General features: G+C 33.6%; 2 protein-coding genes and 2 long non-coding RNA genes across 5 annotated transcripts in view; 3 read left to right on the forward strand and 1 right to left on the reverse strand.

Moving 5' to 3' along the window:
- Positions 1-148: 148 nt before the first annotated feature.
- LOC145941791 (TBC1 domain family member 14) lies at positions 149-6,840 on the forward strand. 2 transcript variants are annotated; one of them, XM_083048084.1, is made up of 2 exons: positions 149-2,124; positions 2,265-2,426. In XM_083048084.1, exons 1-2 carry the CDS (start codon positions 622-624, stop codon positions 2,295-2,297), a joined length of 1,536 nt encoding a protein of 511 aa, XP_082904210.1. In that variant the 5' UTR covers positions 149-621; the 3' UTR covers positions 2,298-2,426. The 2 variants fall into 2 exon arrangements, with proteins under 2 accessions (XP_082904210.1, XP_082904209.1); XM_083048083.1 differs by having other exon boundaries at positions 149-6,840.
- A 401-nt stretch (positions 6,841-7,241) lies between these two features.
- LOC145941356 (uncharacterized) lies at positions 7,242-10,477 on the forward strand. Its single transcript, XR_014426170.1, has 3 exons — positions 7,242-7,268; positions 7,646-8,058; positions 10,327-10,477. It is a non-coding gene; the product is annotated as an uncharacterized LOC145941356 (long non-coding RNA).
- The window catches only part of LOC145941354 (netrin-1), a 183,286-nt gene continuing 166,889 nt past the window's right edge, over positions 10,471-26,867 (reverse strand). Inside the window, exons 5-7 of the mRNA XM_083047472.1 lie at positions 20,430-20,498; positions 16,778-16,988; positions 10,471-16,076 (exon numbers count right to left, since the gene is read on the reverse strand). Of these exons, the coding sequence (XP_082903598.1) occupies positions 15,932-16,076; positions 16,778-16,988; positions 20,430-20,498 (425 nt within the window). The 3' untranslated portion in view covers positions 10,471-15,931. The remainder of the gene's footprint in view (positions 16,077-16,777; positions 16,989-20,429; positions 20,499-26,867) is intronic.
- Positions 17,970-26,867, forward strand: part of LOC145941355 (uncharacterized) — a 177,861-nt gene continuing 168,963 nt past the window's right edge. The window contains exon 1 of the long non-coding RNA XR_014426169.1: positions 17,970-18,231. This is a non-coding gene — a long non-coding RNA (uncharacterized LOC145941355). The remainder of the gene's footprint in view (positions 18,232-26,867) is intronic.

Here is a 26,867-nt window from a genome sequence, read left to right on the forward strand (position 1 = left end):
TTGGCTCAATTGGCTGCAGTATAGAAAATTTCTCGAGTCCCTATTTTGTAGCCAATCAATGCGCTTAAAAAGTTTGTCGTACCTCTCGGATAATTTCATGCATAGCAGCCTTTAGTGCGCAATAGTGTTTTCAATGACGCACGCGACTCTTTGATCTCGCGATTCGTGACTAATTTCAAAGAGCGTGATTTTTTCGCTGCGGTTTGTGACTATATATATATTTGATCCTCCCGTTCCAGCCTCGCATCTCGCGTCCGATATTATTATCGGATGTTGTATTTTTAGACGCGACCGACAAGAATCTTATCCGTCGGCGGATATAGAAGTCGAAGTACGATTTTACGATATGTGACGTGCGCGTGACACTTGCCAGAGACCGATCTTGTCGTCCGTTCTAGGACGTCCGCTGGGAATCGTCCAAGGACCGCTACGGACGCAGTCGACATATCATCGAAACGGACCGTCCATTTTCCATGCTGGCCCTTCGCCGACCCTTGAAAATCGATAAGGAAGCATGCACGGATTCGTGAGTCTCGCGTCGACTCCTTCGACGCGCCAACGGCTATCCATCACCTCGACCAGAGGCGACCTGGACCTGGACGAAAGGTTAGGGGATCAGCCATGAAGAGTCCCGCAACGTCCCCGCGCTTGAATGGCATCACCGCACCGATTCCCGTCCCGTCCTCGCAGAGCCTCCTCCAGGTATCGGGGGAAGACACGGTGAAGTCACGCTACAACAATGCGGTCAACAATTTCCAAGTGGTGAAGGTCGCCGGACGCGAGTCCGGTTGCTACATCGCCAGCAACATCGCGCCCAAGATCGGCAAGCAGCAATTGGTGTCCTTGAACGGAGACTCGGTGCGCTGCGACAGCGTCAACGTCGACGAGGCGCTGGCGTGCGATGTCGCACCCATCCCGGCGACGAAGACCAAGGCCCTGTGCGTGCACATCAGGGAGAACAAGTGGTACGACGCGGGTAACGTGGTTTCTGTAGGGGTAGCTGGAACCAGTCTGAATCATGCTCTGGAGAACATGTCGCTGGCTTACAATCCTTCGACGAAGCAGCTGTATTCGGTGGAGGAAGCTCCCAACAACGCACAAATTGACTGTACCTCTCAGCACTTGGAATCTCCGTGTAATGGTAAGGAACGATCTTGTAAACCTGAAATGGACAAATATACTAAACTCGAGAATGTTAGTGCGAACAGCAGTCCGAGGAATAGCCTGCCACGGTCGTGTAGTAGCACAGTGTCTTCCCTTAGTGAAATATCACCGTCAGGAAGCTTTCTGGGATCTGACGAGCAACACGTTGTGGAAAAGAGCGACAAGACACCTAAACGTTGGGGATTAAACTCACTTTTTACAAAGAATATGTTTTCATGGAAAAATCGGGATTCTCAACAGTCGACACCTACCAGTAGTCCGTCGAGAAATATCGACAAGGTAGGCGGTAGTACAGCTTTAATTCAACAACCGAGACCAGCGAATTTACCAGCTAAAAATACACTGGAAGAAGAGCGTCACCGTAAGCAATACACTGCTATTTTAGAAGCGGCGAGGAAACGGGAACTACGCGAAGAGAAAGAACGTAAACAACAACGAGAGTATCAGCTGAAAGAAGAGGAGAGATTAACCGAGGATTCTAATACGTGGAATGTGCATGTCTTACCTAAATTCGAAAGTGTTAAGAATATGAAAAAAGTGAGGGAGCTTTGGTGGCGTGGTTTACCACCGAGTGTACGCGGTAGAGTATGGAAATTAGCAATTTCAAATAATTTAAATATAACGTCGCATCTTTATAATCTTTGTTTAGACAGAGCGATGTCGAGCCCAAACAATGAATCATTAGCTGCAATTAGATTAGATGTATCTCGTACCTTTCCTACCTTATGTGTCTTTCAAGAGGGTGGACCATTATCGAATAGTCTTCAGGGTATTTTGGCAGCATATGCTGTATACAGACCGGATGTAGGCTATGTGCAAGGAATGAGTTTTATTGGCGCTGTGTTATCGTTAAACATGGAATCAGCAGACGCCTTTGCTTGCTTCGCGAATTTGCTAAATTATCCTTGTCACAGAGCCGCCTTTACATTGGACCAAAAAAGAATGAACACTTATTATAAGGTATATTCCAGTGCTCTTGCGCATAAGCTGCCAAAAGTCTTTTCCCATTTCACTGTAGCTGGATTAAGTCCAGATTTATATCTATTAGATTGGTTATATACTATATATGCCAAAGCAATGCCTCTTGATGTTGCTTGTAGAATTTGGGATGTCTTTCTCAGAGATGGAGATGAGTTCCTCTTCAGAACAGCACTGGGAGTATTGCACTTGTATCAGGAAGAATTGTTGAAAATGGATTTTGTACATGGTGCACAGTTTCTCACTCGATTGCCAGAGAATCTACAAGCAGAATCTTTATTTAATAGTATTAGTCAAATGTCTACTACTGTTGGGACGACAACATTTCAACAAATGTTGGTTCAATTTTCTGCATAATTTAGTATCGAAAGGTAGAACAAAATTGAATTATAATCTTTCTTATTGTGATAAGAAAATCTGAGTTTTGTGCAAAAACTTTTTATATATTGTTATTTGTGTGTTACTATTGAAAATATTAAAAATCCAGTGTGTGCTTTCTATAATTTTTGTATATATATTTTTATTACAGTAGTATGTGATTTATATATTTGTTTCAGAATACATATTTATATTAAATTTTTATATATATATAACTTGTTATATTAAAATAAACTTGTATTAAAATATTTGAAAGATATAATGACAAATAAAGATAAATATTATCTCTGATTTTAATAATAATGTGTTTAAAGCTTTTTTTACAATTGACAAAAATGTAATATAGAATATTAATAGAAGTTTTTGCACAAAAAAATTATAGATAATTTTATATATATACATAAATAAAAAAACTTGTTATAGAAATGATATTTTCTGTATAAATAATGTAATTGATTGTTTCAATTAGTTATAGACGTGTTTCTTATAACAAGTGAAATTATGAAAAATGATCTGAAAAATGTAAGCCACATAAATATGCTCTATTGATAGATTTATACTCATTTTGTATTCTTGTTTAATATTTGTCGAAATGTGACAAGTTTTTTAGAAGTTTGTGAATATTTTCTGAGATCTAGAAACTCTGAACAGAGAGTACTATTATTACTTTAAAAGTTTTGCTCAATTGTATACATATTATTTCGTTTGTTTTAATTTCGTATCACAATTTATTATTGAAGCTTATAATTTTTCATAATTTATAATACATAAACATTCGCAATACTAACGATCTTGCTTCATATATCGACATATAACATTACTGCATTGCTGCATTTTAGTTTTAACATATATTGATCTATTCTTTACATATCTATTCTCAATTTACTCTGAAAACGATCTCTTCAAGACTGAAGGGAGATATATACTCGAATGCAAGAATATTATTCGATATACTCTGCTACAACACAGATATTGCTCTCATAAATATATGTAATCTCACTCACACACATGAATAGAATTAGATCTGTCGAAATTGAAAGAGGATTCTCGCTACAAAATATTTAACTGCTACTTTGAAATTCTGATATTCATGAGATAATACGTATCACAATAAATATCTAATAAAATAATCGAGATTGCGTGCCACATCAAATATATTTCGTACGAAAATTTTTATTAATATTGTATGAAGAAGCTAAGCTGAATAATGCAAACATAAATAAGATATTTTAGATATATAAGAAAAAAATTAATGAATGTTTTAACAAGATAAATCTCTTACAATTTCTTTAAAATATTATATTTGTCATATATTGCTAAAAACTGTTTGTATAATAATACTTTTATTTTCTGAAACACACATATGATAAATTGGAAATTATTTTTAAATAGTTTTGCAAATTTTTCAACGCTAATCAATGCTTGCATTATTTTGCTTTGTGATTTTTTACAGTCGTAGATAAGGTGCTAACAAATGAGATTATTACAATGAAGCGTGTGATAAAATGTTTACAATATATAACAAAGGTTTTTTTTACTAATTTACACATTTTAAAATAATACATGATCTTTCTATTTTCGTTATTATTATTATGATATGGCAATTATGATAATATTCAGATTCAAATAGCGAAATCCTATCATGTCCCGTCTTTTGAGTGGCCTTCATAATGAAGATAGGATACATTCAAGATTTAAGAATGTATGAGCTATATATAATTATCGAATTGTATTCTAAGAGAGTAATCTCAAAAATGTATTTTCATACAATTTAACTGCAATAAGCTTATTGTATGTGCTTGTTACGTACCATCCTGTTTAATACGGATAAATTAAAAGTTCTTAATATCTGGAACAAATGTAATATCATCGATCAATCACAAGATTGTTATCCATATTTCAGAATGACAGTCACAAGTACATTGCAATAGCTTTGCATATATAGCATGGCTTGAAAGCTGAAGTTATGCAAAAATATAGACTATCACTATCATTTCTATCGATATAAAAGTATATTCAAATACATATATCTCTTTTATAACGGGAGAGATATAGCAGAATGACGAGGCTAGAAACACACATACATCTGTGGAAAACTAGTCATTGAGATACAAATAATGTGAGATAATTGTCATATTAAATTCTTTCATTTAAGTATATAAGACAGGATTATCTAAAATAATGATTGCATCGTATTAGTCTTAGTTGTATATTTATAATTATGCGTTTTCATTTATATTATGAGATATATAATGAGATAATTTGCGTAATTAATGTGTGCAACTAGTGAGTGCTTCTCAGTAAGATATATGTTTGATATAAAATATATGTTTTATGAATCTCAAGATGTGAATAATGGAGTCTCGAGTTGAAACATGAGTCATAAGTGAACTCATGAATGTAATATACATATATCTAGTTTTTAATCGACAATACTCTCATTCCATCCATTATTCCAAATTACTAATATTTAGCGATCATGAACAATATATAACGAATAAGTTCATACATGTATATAAAAAAAGCACAAATGAATAAGATGTTAGCCTAGAACACAATGAATAATATATTATTTTGAAACTTTAAATATCTATATATATATCAAATTTTGTTTAAACTTCACAAGACATGAGAAATTGTAACAATCTGCATATTTTATTTAAAAATTCTAATATATGAAATTTTAACTTCTTTGTACTTCTGTTTTATTATAATAATTCTGTTCGCATCTTTACTATAAGTAACAAGTTACAATTATATCATTTAAGTAACTATATGAAGCGTACTTTGTATATTATTGTCAATATCTTTCCATCTTAAACATAATATTTTTGTGGAATAATTAACGATGATGTGCCAATTGTATTATAGTTGTAATGAACGAAAAGATCATTTAAAAGAAATGTCCATTTATGCTCTAACAAGTATAAATTGATTGCCAAGTAATTGTCAGCACCATACTATATTAAATTAGCTATTAGCTAATGTAACCAGTAATAATACAATTATCTAACTCTTTGTCGTGGATATGGTAATAGAAATGCGAACAACAAATGCGATATTTAATTAATATCCAAAGGATAAAACAATTGAAATAAAGCGCGAGAATCTTATTTGTGCGCCTTAAATAACCGACTCAATAATCATATTGTAACTATAGATGCGACTTGCTACGAACAAAAAATGTATGTATGTATGTATAATTAAGTAATTAAGTGCACACATGTGGTATGCTTGTCCATGTATTGATTGCATTAAAATATTTATAGGTATATCTACTTTTTTTCTTAAAGGATATATGGAGAAGATACATTTAGAAAATACATATTCTTTTTGCTTCTTTGAGCACAATAATTATATTAAACATGATGCATTTTAATTCAAAACATTTCATATAAATGGTAATGATATAAATTTATTTAATAATTATATATACATATAATATATATAATATATTATATGTATGTAATTATTTTTGAAAAGTAGATCTTATTAAATCTAATTTTCTACAAAAACATTACTTCTATAAATAATATTTTTGTGGATATACCTATATGTATTTTAAGCTTTTAAATTTCCTCCATGTAAAGTTGAAGATACGACGCCTAAGACATATGATATGATATACATTGTGTACATGCAAAAGTTAAAAATCTGTGCACAAACAACCATGCATGCACTATGTGAGACTTCTGTGTTCCTTGTCGTTAGTGCCTCGATAGAGGAACTCATTGTATATTTTATACGCGTTTTATCGTGTACATTTACCTTAAGTGCAATATTGTAATATATATTTTTTAAAGAATCGATCCCCGTATTTATTTTGTCAGATGTATATCTACGAGCAAACTATGTAAAGTATACATAGAGACGTTAGCAAATTAGGAAAAAAAATCTTCATATTTTTTAATACGAAATTGAAAGAAGAATACATTTTGCTCTGGAAAGATATGAAAGAAAATATAAAATAACACTAGTTTACTTTAAGAATTTTCAATATTTCGTGGACGATATCACAATGTACGACGACGTCTCTATAATTATGCTTTTTATTAAACGAAATTTTACAATACTGCGAGAACTATTATATGTACATAAAATACACGTGCTTGCTTCCTAATTTAATCGAAAGAATCAACGATATTTATCGCAATAGTGTAACGACCATTTTTATATCATATACTGGACGATCAACGAGATCTGAAAAAAAAAGAACATATTAATACACATCTAAGGAATAATGTAAATGAACGCCAGCAACATATCTCTATGGATGACTTTTTTCGTATATAAATAAAGACTATGCTACATGACATCGAATTCCTGAATTCTTAATTTTTTTTAGTGAAAGTAAAAATTATATTTACGCTATAAATTTCGAATCTATATTATATTTGCATTATACACATGATGATACAAATTTACGTTAATTAACATTATAATAATTTAATTTAATATTTAAGTTTCTTTAATACTATTTCGACTGCGCCTTTCGTTATTTTAATATTATTTGTAATATCGCATAAATTCTATATATCGAACAAATTGCTGTAATTAATTCAATAGTTTCATTTTTCTAGTGTTTATTAAAATATTTCAAAATACGCGTGTCGAGAGGCATGTTCAACTTGACGCTCCCGAGCGTTAGGAGCGTTAAGTGGAACGCATCCAGCGCTCCTCAGTTAACTTCAGAACTTTGAATGAAACGGTCATTCGTGAGGCACGGCAAGTTGCAGTCACATCGTTCCGTGAGTATTGCAATAATTATCGTTCAAAAGTGAATTTCACGCACGAACCAGTATCGCGAATATCATAAAAGTCGGACGTATGTCGTCAAATATGCGTTAAATATCGCATACAATTGTTATTTGCTACGATTCCTCCATATCGGCGATCCGCTATAACCGTATAATTGTAATCGACCGAAATATCCGACATCGTCCGTGCATATATATTCCGCATTTCCTCATTAGGCATATATTATACATTCTCGGGTATATACATATTTCATTCTGTAAAAAAATTAGCTGCGCTGACATTACATTTTCCTCCTTTTATAACAATCAGCGCTGTAAATTCGTTTTTTTCAATATTTTTATTAAAATATTCTACATTTTATTTCTAGGGGAAATGTGATTACTGCATTGGTACGCCACTTCGATAGTTCGATACTTCGATACTTCGAGAATCGCAATTGGTCTTCGAGTCATCTCGAACTTTACAGTCAACCGCCGAGACGCAGCACCGACCAGTCGCGCTCTTAAACCGCTCCGTATTTTCCGCGCTTTTTTGTTGTCTAAATAATCTTCGCGGTCGAGAAATGATCGCGAACGTCTCTCGCCAAGTGTCGAACGCGTCCAACGTGCGCGGTGACGCGTCGCAAGTATCGTGTGTGCGACAATATCGCGACGTTATTGTAATTCCGTTATCGCAGCGATCCGTTTCTCGCGCATCCCGCCGTTGCTCGACAAAATATCGTCTTCGCAAATCATTTGGCCGCCGGGCATCGCATCGAAAGCGCGACGTGTGTACAATCAGGTATGTATACGTCGTTATTTTAGCATTTAAAAGCACTGGAAAGTGCAAAATAGCCGAAAAAGCCAAAATTGATTGTGCAAGACAAAGAGGTACATGGCTAGAACAAGATGGCATCTTATTTGGCACACTTTACCGTGCACTAACGCCCTCTCTACTTTGCGGCCAGACTGGGAAACAGTAAGTCAATGCCGGTACGAATGGTAACTGGAAGAATTATAGGAGGAAATAAAGAACATCGCATATATGTACATATTGTAATAATTATATATCATAAAATTAATGACGAATTGTGAATTTTTAAAAAAATATATATTATCTTATTTATCTTATTTTACTATCTTTATATTGTTGAATCAAGTATTGTTTTTGAATGAAAATTTCGATTATATTAAAAATATCGAAAAATATAATCTCTTGTAAAAGGAAAATTACTTGAAAATGAACGCGCAATTTTTTCCGTAAAATATCTATTAAATGAATAAAATTTTTAGATTACAAAATTATATTTATAACGTATGAAATTAATAATATATTGATAATAAAATATATTAATAATAAATTTAACAAAAAGTCATGTCGTTGAAAGAACAGGCGCGATAGTTCTTACGCATTGCATTTATTTCTCGTACAACTAATCACATTTATTACACCACAATACACGACGGTACACTTAATAATTTAATCGAGTCTAAGTGATAATCGTGGTACAGTAGCAATCGATTAATGCGGAGGTATAAATAGCATATTCTTATTGCGAAACATCGCGTACAACTCTACGATATATATACTTGTTCGTAAATTCCGAATAAAAGTCGCATTTTTGTGTCAGCGACGATTCTCGGGGAAACTCGTATGTAATACACTTTTAATCGTGACGAAGTTATTTTGTTACATCGAATTACGTACAAGGGCGTAGATAAATTGCCCGTTAACATTATATTATGTCGCATCTGTATACGACATGTCAGGGATTAAATTTGTAGACAACAGTCCGGGATTAAAATCAACAAGTTATCAATGCTTTTAAAATCAAGCGATTTTACAATGATAACTATTTTTGTCTCTTCTCTTCTACATATTCGATCGTAATGCAATTGACAGTTAACGATATATCGCATGCATACGCATATTTCAATCAGCGAACTACATTACGAAGAAAAGATTACATTGTATTTATTTATAAAAATCTTTATCTTTCGTAAACACGGCTATAGATTATTCGGATTATTGAAAAATGTTTAAGTATGAAAAGTCTTAAGTATAAAATTAAACAATTTTTTAATTGAAAACTTTTTTAAAGAAATATAATGTTAATTTTATTTTAGTTCATTCATTATTGATATTAATAATCGATGACTTCATTTATATAATAAATTTGCATGTCCGGTCTATTATTTGTTTCAGTTAAGTGATCAGTTCTCCTTAATCCCCGACTGTACGTGTTATTTGCAGATAGATGATATATGTATATAGTCTTTTAACTTAGTCTCTAAAGCTATCTTAAGTTGGTACATTTTATACATGTAATTATAGCATAGATAACGGAGACGACGAATCCCATTTGTAAATTAAGGGCGCTAGATGGATGGTATACGATATAATTGAAAAATAGAATTATAGTATATAAACTCTAATTTTATTTAAAAAATTGAGAAATATTAAAGTTTCATATATATATAAATTTGCGTAAATAAAAAATATTGAGAATATGAATAGCATATGATAGATCAACAAATGCAATACTAATAAAAATTTGTCTAATATATATTTGAAAAAATTAAAAATAGATATAGCAAATAATGAATTTATCTTTTCTTTTGTTTAGTTTCTGCAGAGAGAAGCGTTTAATATAATTGAAATTATATAACTGAGAAGAAATTTCGTATTAAATATTAAAATAATTTTTTGTTATATCCTAAGAAATTTTTAAGAAAAATCTTCTAAAGTTATTACATAACTTCTAACAAAATTAAATATGAATTTCCTTTTATTTTTCCTTTGATCTTACAGATTAAACGATTTAACACAAATTGCAAGTTTTTATAAATAACGTTACATGTTTTTGTCGATTTAAATTAATATCTTTCGGTACTTTTCAGTCAAGAAATATTTTAATATCAGTCATACTGATATAATATTGAAAAAACTTAGTTTTTTAAAATTATTAATTTATCTGAAATACTCTCGAGTTTGCGATGTAAAATCTCGACGCATAAAGCGCAGGAAGTGAAAGTACGCAAATTTAATCGTTGTAATCTTTGATTTCAGAACGCCCCGTCTTGCAATATGAAGATCGATGGATCGAGATCAATCGTCTCCGTGGTATTATAGGCTCGCGGTCGCAACGACGTGAACGTTCGCCATCCATCCGTGATGTTATTGATCGCCCGTCAAAATCGTTTTCATTTCCGACGTCACGTTCAGCCATCGTTAAAATCGTAAGTACATACATACATTGTCAACTACGGCACACACGAAAGAGCGTACGACTGTTTTCTCTTCAAAACGAGAGCGATCACATCTGATTTATATTTTCTGTGAGATCCTCTTCCGGAAAACCGCTCGCACGTGATTAGCGCGATTATAGTTGAAACATATGATTTAATATCTGCCATGTAATATTTATTAATAGATGTTTAAAAATCCATAAATATTAAAAACATGTATCCAAATATTATAAAGGCATTTTCTTCTAATTTCGCGCAACCGCGTGAAATTCATCTTTATTTTTTAATATTATAATAAAACCATTGTTTTTATTCATTTAAATATATAATAAATTAAAGCATTCAAGATTAAAATAAATTTTTCTATGAACGTACATATGTAGAATATTTTTCAAGCATTTTTACGCCTATATTTTTTTCGATTATAAATTTTCTAATTGACTCATTATCTTTTTTTCTTCAAAAGAGAGATATACATATATACGTATAAATAATTTTTAATTGTTGATTAAAAAAAGAGGATCACGATCTGTATTGTATTGATGGACTTATATTTAGAATTTCATTGAGCATAGGTAAAAAACTCGATGATAATGCGCATTTCGTATATTGGGAAAATTAACATGTAATCGAATAATGTCGATTCTACTGTTGCGCTAATCTAATGCGAGCATCGATGATTGGTTCCTCTTGAACGCGACATGTGCACGGAATCATTTTCCCCCTCGTTCCATTTTTTTGCGCTGTTTTCCGCTAGAAGGAACAGATCGTTTTAATCGATCGTTTAATGAAACAGAAGAGGGGGACGCATTCGGCACAATTTAGGAACTTGGCTCGAAACGCGATGCGTAAAATATAATCTGCTTGATCGTTATCGCAATCGCGTGTAACAATGTGTTTACACTACGCAATTTTTTTAGCAATATTTGTAATCTGTATATATGTAATTTTGTGCCTTTTTATCATATCATTACGATCGCTATAAATATAATATCGCAGCGTAAGGGCCATATGTGATAGTTTAATATATTGTGATATAGATGGAGAAATGATTTTATCTCGATATCGCCAAAAAATCGAATAGCACAGACGGTGTCTCCATTTCTTTCGGAGGATCAAATTAATGTTAGAAATTTCTCTTTCTATCAAACCACGCAAAGCACGTGGTTACAGATAAACGTTTCTACAGATTATTTTATTATCTCGAAATAATATACGCTTGTGCCGTTTGATCGTCGGATTTTCGCGAATCCTTTTTTATCGTACTGTCGCGAGAAGGATTTATAGCTCTGGAAGAAGGACTTATAGTCCTCGCGATAGTCTCCTCGCGTGCTGATGTGATATCAGAAATCCGGATAGGATCAGGCAACGGGACGTAACAGGTGGGCTCTTTGCGGCTGCAGGTCGTCGATTATATTGAACAACACGCGATAATTTCTAAACAAACGAGTGTTCTTCACTGATCTCTATTTATGTTAATGACTTTTCTTCGACTACGATTTTTTATTTAGGTATTTTTTTGTGTTCATTTATCGCCTCAATTATATTTCTAAAATATCGTCCCATAAAGATCATGTGATGTTTTTTTCGCGGTTTTCACAATCGATCATTAACTGAACGCCGCCGTTGCCGTCACCGTCTGGAATCCGTGACGCAAACAATCCGGGAGAGTGTCACCATTGATCGATAAGCTCGCGACTTACATCGCGACACGTGTCAGTGCGCTTAGCCTCTACCGATCTCTCTCTCCTCTTTCTCTCTTTTTCTCTCTTTCTCTCTCTTTCTCTCAGTACTACATAATATAATATACGAGCTAGAAAAGGATCTTAATAATTTATATAGAAAATGTACAAGAGAAAATCTACATTCAACGAACGCGATGTGATATTTCTATATGAATACGGTCGACGCGCGATGATCGAGCGAGAGCGAAGAATAAATAAATTAAAACAGAAGTCGCGAGAGAGGGAGGGGAAGCCCGGGGACGAATCTTGTGTCATTTACAATCGAGCAGTCTGCCACCGTGTCGAAAAATGACGTGCAATGCAATGCTTGTCCTCATTTAACACTTGTTTTTACTTTTTGTATTGAGACAAAAATCACAAACAAGTCATTAAAAAAAATAAATACTGATTTGTTTGGTTTTCAGTCACTTTACTCAATTGAACGAATCTCGCAGCTTTGTCGTATACGCGATATTATTCTTGATTAGAGGCAAGACGCGCATATCCGTCTCTAGGCAAATTCCATTCGTTCCAATTTTAGATGAGCGCATCTCGCTCGAAGAAGCGTTTACCGAGTAAAACGAATGTTGGTCGACAACTTGACTTAAATCCGCACTCCTCGAATTGCTAATAGCCTGAGAGCCAAATGTATTGCAAGCAATTTATTTTACCGAATAAACCAATGTCTGTGCGAGAGATGCGGAGCGTCATGCTTTTACGTGGGCACACTCGGATGTGTTTAACCAAATTAAAATTCGCCGAACGAATTTGAGCATCTTTAAACACGAACTATTTTTGCACGAATGCTCTAATGTAATATTTTTTGAACGTCTCTCTTTTAAATATCATTAACAAACTAATATAAATTTACAGAAGTAGAGTAATAAATATTTGCTAGTTTGTATAAAATCTTAAACAATATTTATATGCGCAAGTTTGAAGAATGAAAGGAAATAACAGAGAATTTCTCCTGTCTACAGATGATTTCTCTTTATTTGATTTCGCGAGCGTTTGCACAGTAATCAATAGGATGAAATAGAAACGCGGTCATTATTCTTATGAAGAATCTATTGAGAAAACGCTATCAAGATTAACTCTCCGTTACAGAATATACAATATGTATAGACTTATCGTATCATTTCCACGGGTTCTTTGAAAAATTTGGAATTTATTTTTTTTAATAAAGATATCGAGAGATCAATAACTTTTAAATTATAGTGCAACAAGAATAAATGATCTCTCTCAATATTTTCTTACTAAAAAAAAAAAAAAAATCAAAGAGATCTGAAATGTTTGACTAAGTTTTAAACATCTTTTAATATCGAATAATTAAGAATCATTTTAACTTTTTAGCAAAGAAATCAAAACAATAGCGTTTTACAAAAATTTCAATATAATACATCCATTTAATAATGATATATATAACGGTTAAATATATATATTTCATGCTTGTGAATGTGTATCTTCTCTTATCTACTTGTTTCGCGTCCGTTTTCGTTTCTCCTTTTGCCTCTCTCGAGACTTCATTGGATTCTCGCGCTGTTTCCCTCTCACGCCCACTTTCTCCGAGTGCACCGGCTCTCAAGACAAGACGGCCGCGAATAAATCAGATTTGAAGTGGCTAAGACATGGTACATGTACGCATTTTGCGCTTGTCTACTTGAGACTAGCCTTTTAATACTCAGACAACGATACGAGCCCTCCTGTACTGGACACGGTTGAATCATGCTTCCGTAGCAGGTGCGATTTTCTTAAGAATAAAGTCGAGAAGCACGTGTGTATTATCATGTATTTTCATCTGAGTATTATATTATTCACAGTAAAATGTCAAAATATTGCCGTGACGAGTACATTACATAATCTTATTACACGTAAAATTATTTTTACTGTACTTATTTAATGTTCGAGATAATTTTATGAGAGAATGATTAAATTAATTAAAAGTGATAAAATAAAATTAGTTATAAGCTACGGAAGCTAATATTTATGACTGTTTTTGAAAAAATGATTCAAATTTGAGACGAATTGAAAAAAAGCACAGAGGGGCAAAATTCTTGTTTCAAGAAAAATATATGTAAAGCTTTCGTTCTTACAAAATACTTGAATGCAATTACGAGTCCATTAACTTAGTAAGAACGTAGAAAATAAAAGAGCTTTAGATGTAGAATTTTTCTCAAAAACAAAATGGTTTTGCTTATGCGTCCTTTTTAGCTATTGCCTCAATTTCTCCTCGTAAAGCAAAAATAAAAGGGAACGAACAAGATTAAAGACATTGTGCATCAGCGACGCGTATGATTTCGAAAATTGATTTCGCTTTACCGAATCTATTAAGCTTTAATGACAGCACCTTCCGTAATATAGATGCATTAACGCCCGGTTCATATATATCGCGTTCACATCATATCACATACAATTTATACATGTCCATTTTTTGTATATAGCAAATTGATGTTGATGAATATGAATTATCATTGTGGAGAAGCGTTTTGAAAGAGTTTAATTATTCTATATATTAAAACGATATTATATAATACCACAAATTACGCCGCGTGCAATATCGTTATGCGTGCAACTTAATTAAAACCATTAATTTCTATTGAGGGCGATATCTATTGAGATACTCTGACTGCGCTATCGCGCTGACGCGCGCTTTTTGACGCGGAAGTGAATATTTTTCATTCTGGTTTAAATGTCAGGTATATATGTATACATATACGATGCAGAAACCACATAGACGACGTTATATTCGGGCGATTATTCGCCATTGAATATCGCCGAGGACACCATACCGATTTGCGGTATTCCAGAGTAATTGAATCTGTCGCGTAAATTCGACCCGACATTCATCTCGCGACATTTCTCACGGACGCGCGATTTATCGGGTGCGAACGGACAGGGCCTCAAAGATTCATGCCGTTCAATAAATCGCTTGTCACGTAGAAATGTCGCGCGACAAATGTCAAGAGTGAATCGACATCGAGGAACATTCGCTCCATTCTACACAGAGACATTAGGTACTCGTTAGGAATGCGATTTGCCATCGAAAAAAAGCCGTGATTTGCATTTCGTACGGACAAAGATATAAAGTCGGCTTGAAGGCTTAGACTCTTAGACTTTCGCGAACTTTTTACGTCGAAACGAAGGTGGAAAGTCCGTAAAAAAAATATATATATAATTCATTGAAGATAAATACGGATTGTCTGAAATTTTGGTAACCATTTATCAGTATCTATATTTGAAATAATCGATAGTTTGTTCGCGAAATAGCTTCGAGATTATCTTCGCGCACAAATCTCTTTCACATGCATTGCTCGTCATTTTATGTGGCGGATGCTCCATTTGGAAATATTCAACTTCCCCTTTTGTCCTCCTCTTCCTCGTACTTTGTCTTCGACTTTACATACAGTCGTCGACGAGTACCGCGCGCAAAACAAAATCGGCACCCCGATACCGGTATTCGCGGCCGGGAAATCAAGATATGCAGGCTTCTACGAACACGGTTGGGAAAGGATCGACTTCTCTCTCTCTCTCTCTCTCTTTCTCTCTGTCTTTCTCACACACATACATACACATCCACACATACTCTCGTTCTCTCATTCGCTCTCTCTTTTTCCCTTTCTTTTTCTCTCTCTCTCTCTTTCTCTTTTTCTCTTTCTCTCTCGGTTTCTATCTCTTCATCTCTTTCCGCGACGTGCGAGCACCTCAATGGCACGATCTCGCCCTTCGTTGGAAACGACGCATTCGACGGTGCCATTCGTCGCGCCACTCGATGACGATCGACCTCTGCGTCACCGTGAGTCCACCTTGGCCACCGCCGTCGTTCTCTTGGCCAAGGATCAAGTACGACCTGCGAACACACAAAACAGAGCCGACGTGAGCTTAAGTCGCGATCGCCAGCGTTCAGTTGCCAGCTGTCACCAGCCACTACGCGATTTCGCGTTCGATCCGAATTTGACTGGCAGTTCACGGTCGTTAGAACCGTGCCAGTTTTTATATTATAAGTTTAATATCACATTTATCAGATCATCACATTATGTCCTCTGTCTGAAAACCTTGACCGCTTGGCTTGATTTTTAGTTGAAGGCAAACGAAGGCATTAAAGATGTCTATAAAGAATATTTAAGAATGTCTGACAAAATTCGGACGTATTTTGCATATCTTTATGAAGTCCTTTAAATGTGTGTATTGGGCAATGATAATAAAGAATGAGATTTATAATATTAGCAAGAGAAAAAAAAAACGTAATAAAGTCTATATCGAGAATCCGAATTTTCAAAAAACATTACCATTTATCTTTTTACAAGTGATATTTTTTATTTAGAAATTTTTAGGAATCTCTTAAAATCGATCTTATTAATATTTTAGCTCATATTTAGATACAGTAAATAGCTTTCTGTGTCTGTAGAGAAAAACTTGAAATTTCAAATTAACTTTTGTCAGCTTAACAACGAGCAAAGTATTTTTAAATGATAAAATAAAATAATTTCAAGAATATTGAATAAAAAAAAATAAAGATATATCCAATTTGTCAAGAGATAAAGTACTTACTTATTAGGCTTGATTTTCGGGCATCTGCAGGCCAGATCAGATGAATGAACGTAAAGAGACACGTCACCACGTCGAATCCTCGAGTTGGAATTTTTCTTATAAATGAAGTCGACATTTAGAGTGAATCGGATCCAGGATGTGCCTGATACACTTGTGCCGCCCTGCGAGCCATCGCTTTTCTTGTGTCTGTCCGTTATTCTGCCCAGAATAGCTACGATGAAAAAGAATATTTTACAATAAATAAAGTTATATAATTGTCTCTACAAGAATATTCTGTGAAATAAGATTAAACATCTCTGTTCTAAGAACAAAGTTACATCAAAAGATCTTTAATCTTATTTTATAGAATATTCTTGTGGAGACAATTATATTATTTTATTTCATAATTTACAAACATTAATACTAATAAAGCATAAATCTGATACACATCTTGTGCACCAATTAAAATAATTAAAACAATTAACATAATTTAAACGAAAAATTATTTGAAATTTCATTAAATGCAACAATTTTGCTTTATCATCATAAAACTTTAAATAGATATAATCATAGAATCAACATTTTACGTTGTAACTAAAATACGTAATCGGCATCAGGCTTTAATATGAACACATATGTTCCTTATGTGTTCAAGGAACGCCCGGGTTCTTTCAATCGTTCGAGACTATAGAATTGAACGGGGGACCGCGGTCGGGCGAGATTTTTTTCTTCCTTTCTCTCCTGTTACGATCGTACCATCGATCCTGTCGTCCTCTGGACAGGGATACTATTAGCCTTTCGCCAAGGACTAGGGTCATGCCCCGGCGAAACGATTCAACGTTGAGTTGCATTCGATCGGGCCATTCATTACTCGACGTCGGCGTTACGAGTTTATACTGCTTGACCCCGGAGTTTGCTATTGGAATCATGGGGCCGCGTTATTCCTCACGTTGTACTCTGGGGATTTTTCATTCTTCGCGGGGTAGGATCGGAATAGCGGAATATATCTTTGTAACGGAAATATACATTTTCTTTGATAACTTGTATCGTTGAGGAAAACAGGGAAGAAGATAGATAGTAACTTACTCCATCTTTAATTCTAATTTACATATTTATATCATGTATGTTATAATGCAAAAAATAATAAGCTTGCTCTAATATATATGTATTTTATTTGTTACAGGTAGCATTGCTGATAAGCTGCGCGCTGCGAGATTTTCGAGTGCCGATCGGATTGTTGCTTCGCGCGATTACAGTTTTCGAATCGTTTTCTCTCATTGCAAGTGCAATGCGCGAGATACGCGTGTGTCTCACGCGTCGCGTCGGGAGTGCCGTGTAAAGTTTCGCGTGTCGGGAGTGCCGTGTAAAGTGTCGGGCGATCGTAATTATTCGTGTTATCGCGAGTATCGTGAGTGCTACCAAGAGAGGAGGAGGAGGCCCGGGGAGGCATCGGGCGACGTCGAGGCAACTGTGAGGTATGCAAAATAAAAACATTTATATATATATGTATACACACACACACATGTATATACATAATTTGAATATTTTGTTTTCAGATCAATGTGCTGTGTACTACAACTCCGCTATTGCATCGGTGAGTGAGTTGTTTATTTTATAACATTTCTATTGCGGTAATAGGGGTGTGTAAAGCGTCGCATTTCGTGGAAGCTTTACACACACTGGCATTTGTTGAACTATTGCACCATTTATGATTCGAATTGCTCCATATTTCCTTATAAGAACGCAAGTGATTGACAAGAAATAGAATACATAATACGATTTTTTTAATTATTAAATATTTATGCGAAAAGTTACATAATTACAATTTTATTTTTCGAATTGCTCCATATTTCCTTATAAGAACGCAAGTGATTGACAAGAAATAGAATACATAATACGATTTTTTTAATTATTAAATATTTATGCGAAAAGTTACATAATTACAATTTTATTTTTCTTTTAAAATCTTAAAATTTTTAAATTTTACTATTAAGAAAAGATTTCCAGCAATTTACTAATTGCTATCTTTAAAATATAGTTTTGTTTTTTGAACAGAAAATTATTTTTTTTCCAAACTATTTTCGTTCTCTTCCCTTTTCTCTCCAGCTCTTTCTCATTCTCTCATTTTTATCGGATAACTGCGTGAGATCATTCTATGTCGCGGTTTTCTTTTTCACGGATTGCAAATACCGAAACAGCTGTATGTGTTTTTGTATGGAACGGCAGTGCCTTTACTCAAACCCCTCCGCGTATTCGAAATTCGCGATGGCAAAAAAACACGTGGAAGCACGCGTAGCGTCGAGGACGACGTCGCCGTTCTCGATCGGTTTCGCGACGCGGTTGCGGGACGCGCGGTCGTTTCAGTCGCTATTCTAAGTCGGAGACAGCTAAGTGCAGACCTGTTGAAGATTTATCTGCGCTGAATCAAACGAGCGGACAGGAAAAGAGACAGGAGGTCGAAGCCGCCGCCCGGCCAAACTCTTGCCGGACTATGACTCAAAGGCATACCATTCTATTATTGAAAGCACTCGGCACCATTAAAACGCGAGTCTTTCATTTTTGAACGAACCGTTATACATATACACCACCGCGAGAGGAGAGAGTATCATATGCAAACAACCCTATCTTCTCCCCTGTTTTCCTCAACGATTAAATCTAGCAAGCTCTCCGAGTCTCAAATATTAAAAATCGAAATAAAGAAATTTTTGAACTTTTATCGATTACTAAATTGCGATTTGAGATTTATAATCAGTTGTTCATATTTTTTCTAGTCATCGTTCTCTATAATAAATATAAATAAAATAATGTTCTCAACCAATATTTATATTTTATTATACAGAACGATGACTAGAAAAAATATGAAGAACTGATTATAATTATTGTGAAAAAAATATGAAAATTTGGAGCGAGATAAAGAAAGAAAGAGAAATTCCCGGGACTTTCTAAAGCAAAATCCGTAATTGCCTCTAACTGCCTTCCTGTTTTTTTTCTGTTTACGTTTCTCTTTTTCTGAGCATACGTTTATATTCGACTTTATTGAGGACTTTTGAGGGAGAGAATGGCACTCCGGCATAAATCGTTGCTTCACATGCGTCCTCTCCCGTTACCAGAGTAGGTACACATCTATTCCCGATAAAAACCGAAACAATTCCGGTGGCTTTGTGTTGGTAATGTTTTTTCACAATAGCGAGAGAATCGACGATTGTCTATATCATCACGTTTATCGTCGTTCTGATAGTTCTTGTTTAGCTCGCCGGAATATAACGATATTGAATTGTTTTCTATTTGGAAAACAACGGAATGTCTAATATAGGTCTAATTCTTTATTTTATATATACAATATATATATATACAATATATATATATATATATATAATATTATATATATAATATTATATATATAATATTATATATATATTATTTAAGAAAATTAAGAAAACTTTTTTATCTTATAGATAATGAGTCGTTCTATCTTTAGAAGTCTTTTTGTAGCAGCTGTATGTACAAGATATATATAACGATCAGTTAATTATAGGACTCTGAGAAATTCTCATTGCGAAGGGATTTGCGTGCAATGTTTGGGTTTTTACGTGTTCCATTATCTCAGGGACGAAAGCGCAATTAATACACTGTTCTCTGTCGACGACATTGTGTGGTTTGAAGACATACTTACCATAGTCTCTTTTGCAGTACTTGTTGAGATTTAGCCTCTTCGTGCTGGCGCGACACTTTCCACACTGATCTGCAACAAAATAAAGTAAAAGACAAATTACATCGCTTTCAGTGACTTAATCAATTTATGGCGATGCGGGTTAAACCGCGGTAGTTAATTCTCTTGGGCACGCAGACATTGGCGAACGAGGAAACGCGTCGTTAGCAAAACGTTCTTTAAATTGCGCGCAGAATACAATTCGGTCGAGTCAAACAATTGTCGGAATTGATCTTTATGCAGAGGTTACCGAAATGATAAACCTCGACCACTATTATTATAATAATCATCGCGGAATATCAAACTAAAAGTACATCTTTTTCGAGATGCAATCAATGTCCAATAAATAAATAAATAATATAAATAAATAATATTGTGATATACTTATCTATAAATAGGAATAATTTATTAAAATAGCAGAACAATCATTTTTTTTATTATCTATTATTATGTATTATTTATTATCTATTATTTTATCGTATATTAAATGACATGGCAAAATAAAAGTAGCAATATGATCGATTAGTCAAACTCCACTAAAATGATATTTACAGCCTTATTTATAAAAGATTCATCTCTCTCTTTATTAAAGTTTTCGAAAACAACCATTAAAATCGTTCTGCATCTCTCTTGAGATATTCTTGTGCGTTTCAACCCTCAGAATTGAACATAGAGCAAGACCACAAGACACTTTACAAAGCAAGGGATTAAAGGATCGACTAGCTAGATTTCCCCGGCTAGCCTACAATGATCTTCAAATAATTCAGTGTTCAAACAAAATAGTCTGCAAACTCTCTCTGTTATATATAGCAAGATACATAATAGGATAACTTTAGACTTATATTGATATTGCTTTTAATAGTCAATCATAAAATATATTAAAATACTTATTCAAACAATATTTTCGATTATTAAAAATAAATGGCTTTCCGGGAACTAAGTTCTAAAGATTACAGATAGCGAAATCATATATATATACCTATATATTTAAGTAAATTTAAAAAATTGAAATCTTAAAAAATTTATAAATAAAAAAATGGTTATATATCTACTCCAAAATTAACAAATTTTTTTTCATTTTTTCATTTTTTGACCAATTTTTCCTTAGTAAATTGGTCAAAGAATTTATAGATGACAGATAATTTGCTAACTTTGGGATAGTCTAGTCTATGTAATAGCGACTAGAAGTAGTATACAAGTACAGAGGTTCTGATGTCAGAGACGAGATGCTGGACGAGTGTTACGTCACACAGGCTCCTCATAGCCTTCGACCCTGTGGTCGCGTACACATTACAGATACTTGGGTTACTTCAGTTCGTCTCGTCGCGTCTCGCACTTGACACGGCCCATTATCATCCACCGGCGTATCTATCCATCTATTATCTAGCTGCGCGACTATCCATCCATTATATCCCGTATAGTCATCGCATCCCTGCATCTCTGCGTCTCGCAGCCGTTCAATTAATTCTCCGAAAGCAATGTGTTATAGTCTCGACTGCCACGGAGACCAAGAGAGGTGATAGTCACCGTGACTAGGATGAGACGAACTATAGAACACCCGTTTTAAAATCGCAGAAAAATTTCATCGTTTATAATTAGCTTTTGAAAAAATAACGAAGAATTGGAAAATGTTTAAAGAATTAAGAGAGCAAAGAATTATAAAAAATAAAATGTTTTCTGTATCTCACAAATTAACACAATTATAATATATAATATTAAATTATAATATACGATATAGTATAATATATAATGAATATATTTTGCACACATGTGCTACGCGTTATTTCAATTATTATGCTGAGCATTTCGCGCACGTTTCTATATTATATATTTACTTAAGTTATCAAAACAAAAATTATTATAATAAAAAAATGGATTTATATGCTCTACTTGTGGAGATCTTTTTGAAGTTATTAAAATACATATTACTAACATAAAGCAAGATGTTAAATAATATGAAACATGTCTTTATTTCGTCAATTTTAATCATACTATGTATGAAAAACGAGATAAATTAGATCTCATAAAGGTCTCAGAAAAAAAGACATCCATTTTAGGTTTGATTTGATTCTGTGTTCGATTTCATCTCACTTTTCTCTGACTAAAATTACGGCACTGAGATCCAAAGAGTATGGATAGGCAGATGCGAATCGAGAAACGTGACACACCCAATGCCGATTGTATGAGGCAAACTAGTGAATTAGCGTGTACGGTCCACCTGGTGCTAGTTGGCTGTCTCGCGATACCACATTGACCTTCGTTCGTTCGTACGCTGCGACGTTCGTCGGATTGAGCACGTGTCGAGGATTGTAAGAGCGTGATTGATCGGCTGACCGGTAGCACGATCGAGAATTACCAGCGAGATCGGCCGACTGTTGCTCGACGCGTTGATTTATCGCTAGCGACGTGGTTAGATTTCATAACGCGACGAAGACAATAGCTTACGAGGGGGTTTTCTAGTGTCGGATTAAATCTGTCATAGTTCCACATAAGGATATCGGTTCTATATGAGTGAGATGCTTCTTTTTTTTTCAAATAATTAATAAATTTCAAATATTTAAAAATTGAAAAGAAATTATATTTATTATTATTGCCAAGATATTTATAATGTAATAATTTATTAATAATTAATTAATGATATATTTTCGTGTAGAAATTATAGTCATATTTTATATAATATTTAACCAACAAGAATATAGATTGGAGCACATGAAAACATATGCATGCTATTCAAACGATTGAATTAATTGATGCATTGCGAGATGCTTAATACAAGTTATCAAATTATGTCTATATATCATAGTTTCGCATTTAAACAAATTTCCGTGTAAGTTTTCAGGATACTTGCATAAATGTGCACTATATTGTGTTTCGCGAAAATGGTTATTACATTTATTTACGCATTGTGCGAAGCATGTCAATATGTAGAAATAAACACATCGAGCAGGAAGTTGAGAAACGTGTGTATGCCAAATATTTAAAACCGCTGGATAGCCGCACCGAAAAATATTTGTTTTCCGTTATAAGAGAGAGAAAAAGAGAGCAACCGGTTTCTATCTCGCATGCGCGTGCGACGCTGGTATTTTACGACTTCGAGCATCGCGCATCCGGTTCGCGAGAATAAGCGGTGAACGGTAAGAAAAAAAAGAATAAAAAATAGAGCAAAAAGGAAATAAAGATACTTTTCTCAGACCGAGTGATAGAATGTGAGTGCGAATATCGAGACTGTCGCGTAATCTTATTTAGAGTAGATACATTAAGCATAGATGATTGTTCATTAGTAAATGATCAATGTATCTTTTTCTCATTTCTATACAAATTCTAATACAATAGTGTTATATATTGTTCTCTTAGCATATATAATTATTGTGCAAGATGTTTGATAATATCTAATTATTCTGAAAGTGTTGAATCTTTGGCAGACATTTTCTAATAATAAAATAAAATCTTGAATTTACAATTTATTTTATATATGGAAGTTTTCTAAAACGATAAAAAGTTTGCATTTTTTATTTTGCATATTCTACATTCTATATCTGCAACTAAAAATTTAGATATCTCTCTCTTCAAATATATTTTCTTATCTAATTAGTCTGAAAGTGTTGAATCTTTTACAGGCTTTTTCTGATAAGATAAGATCTTGAATTTACAATTTATTTTATATGGAAGTTTTCTAAAACAACAAAAAGTTTGCATTTTTTATTTTGCATATTCTACATTCTATATCTGCGACTAAAAATTTACATATCTCTCTCTTCAAATATATTATTTTTAATTAGTCTGAAAGTGTTGAATCTTTTATAGGCTTTTTCTGATAAGATGAGATCTTGAATTTACAATTTATTTTATTTGGACGTTTCCTATATAAATAATAAAAATTTGCATTTTTTATTCTATACGACTAAATTTATATATACATATATTTCTCTACATGTACTTTCTTATCTAATTTAACCTGAAAGTACTGAATCCTTCGCGAACTTCTGACATAAAATGAGATCTTGAATATTTACAGTTTCCTATTTCTCACACACACACAAGTAAAGATTTGCGCTGGCCGCATCGCGCGCATGTTTGCGGTTCGCGCACTATCCTGATCGCGCGCGAAAGTGATTCACGTTGATCCCATAATTACGGTTAGATGCCTTCGAGAAAACTAATCCTTCTCTCCATGACCGGTGCTCATTTTAACACTCGGTGGTTAGAGATTTAGCTCTGTTACGCGCGTTACTCGAAGCAAGCAAGATACGCACGCCTTCCTTATTTATCTCGTTCTTACCCGATAATTCCACTTCTCTGCCGATTTCTATCTTCCGGCTGCTCGGTAACTTTATTCTAATTATTAATGGCGCTTCTCTCTCTCTTTTCTCCTATGAAAAATTGAACATATCCGCACGAATAAAAAAAAGGAAAAAAAAAATATTTGTTCTTTTATATTTTATTCTATTTTATAATCCTATTTTATAAGCGTGAAAACGTGGGCGAGAATATATGCGAAATTAATTCGCTCGCGGCTGTACACTGGATCTATTTGAGATTTAACATTCGAAAAAATAGAAATGTAATTTTAATTCATTCGTTGTTACATATTAATGTTGTAAGTTAAAAAGGGAACAATTATATAAAATTATTGTGATATCGGGAGTGTGCATATATAGTGATTTCATACTCTTTTGTTAAATTATATTAGAAGAAAATAAAGTCAAAAATATAAGAAATTTTATATTCTATTTTATTGAAGTCCAATTTGCAGAAACTATAATTTTTGATATTAAATATTTTTGTCATTAAATTACTCTTATCGTCATTTTATCAAAAGCTAAGTTTCAAATTTATCGAATTATATTTTTCGATAGTAATTTATTACTAAATATTTATCGGAAAATATCAACAGTTTGTTTCGTAAAATATGGAAAGAAAAACATGACATTTTAAATATAATAAATTTCAGTGTATGTGAAAAATAACAGCGAGCTCTCGATCATATTTAGATACATAAACGCGGAATTGAAAACGATTAAGAACATAATTATCCCGTTACATATATTCACTTACAATTTATAAATAGCTTTGTGTCCGATGTTGTTTCGAATTAATGATGTCCGAGCGCGGGAGTAATAAACGTATACACACATGTGAAAAGCCTCACTAATGTACCGGTAAATAATCCCACAGGCGAATTATAAAAAAAGAGAGAGAGAAGAAGTATATTTTCGTCGTCATCTTTGATAGGGAGATAAAATTGCAATATATGAAATAGAAAAATAAAATATTTTATATGTATCTGAACATCATTGTAAAGAAAAGACTGATTCAAATTGGTCGGGGAATATTCCTTTGTGATTCTTACGTTCTTTTCTTTCAATATATTCAAATATCAATCGTATTATCTTCTTCCTACGTTTTTTTTTACACTTCATATTTTAGCATATATAGAGACATGTTTCTGGCACAATATACGGGACTGCGCGCGTACACATACGGGCGCTAATACACACCATTCACAAGCGTCCTTTAGACGAATCCGCCATTCATCCTAGTCCCATTCATCGGTCGACCGTCCCCAAGTGAGGGATGCGGCGCGGTGTGGCGGTCGGAAGTCGCGTGATTTAGACGCCGAGATATTCGCGTGTAATCCGCTTAGATCGAATCGGTGAGCATCGTTAATATGAAGCGTTAATATGAAGCGATCTGAACTTCCTTTGTGCCTTAATCATCGTCAATTTGTGCCGCGTGCAACACGAAAGCATTTATTAATGAAAAACATTTATTAACGACCTTATATAAAGGGTGTTTCTCTGCGATTTATAAAAGATAAAATATTAATTTATTTATGTGCAAAATTTTTCAAAGATGAATTTTTTAAATAGTCCGACAATATATGTGTGATTAGTAAGATATTATTTAAATTATTTTTTACGAATAGTTTATATAGTTTCTTGTATCAAATAGTTTTGAAAACAGCTTGATTGATATTAACGATCGTCAGCGAATATTATTATATTAGATATTACATTTCTATTATATTACAGTATCTAATTTCATAATTTCGCAATGTCTACGCGATATTAATTTGAGAGACATCCTGACATCTCGGTATCCGGCTGGGATAAATTCTGGAAGTTATTTTAACCTTGACTGTGTGCGCGTATATTTTTAGTCATCCATATTCTCGGCATATTAATCGTTACTGAGAACGGTTACGCAAAATGATGTGGAATTTTATGGCACTTGTTTTTATTGAGCTGACCTGATACTATTTCCGTTTTACAAAACCCATATTGCTGTCAGAACGTATCCTATTAAACGCGACATAACAATTTTGAAGGAGATAGATGAACTTTTATAATGATTTATCTCACTCGAAAAATGCGAAAACTCGCATTACAAGAGAAAATCTCT

Source organism: Prenolepis imparis, unplaced genomic scaffold (assembly GCF_030444845.1).
Source record: "Prenolepis imparis isolate NDT839.2.m4 unplaced genomic scaffold, iyPreImpa1.0 SCAF_10, whole genome shotgun sequence".
In the NCBI taxonomy this organism is placed as follows: domain Eukaryota; kingdom Metazoa; phylum Arthropoda; class Insecta; order Hymenoptera; family Formicidae; genus Prenolepis; species Prenolepis imparis.

Excerpts from the sequence above, each read along its gene's own strand:
- LOC145941791 (XM_083048083.1), top strand. The coding sequence starts at position 622 with ATGAAGAGTCCCGCAACGTCCCCGCGCTTGAATGGCATCACCGCACCG.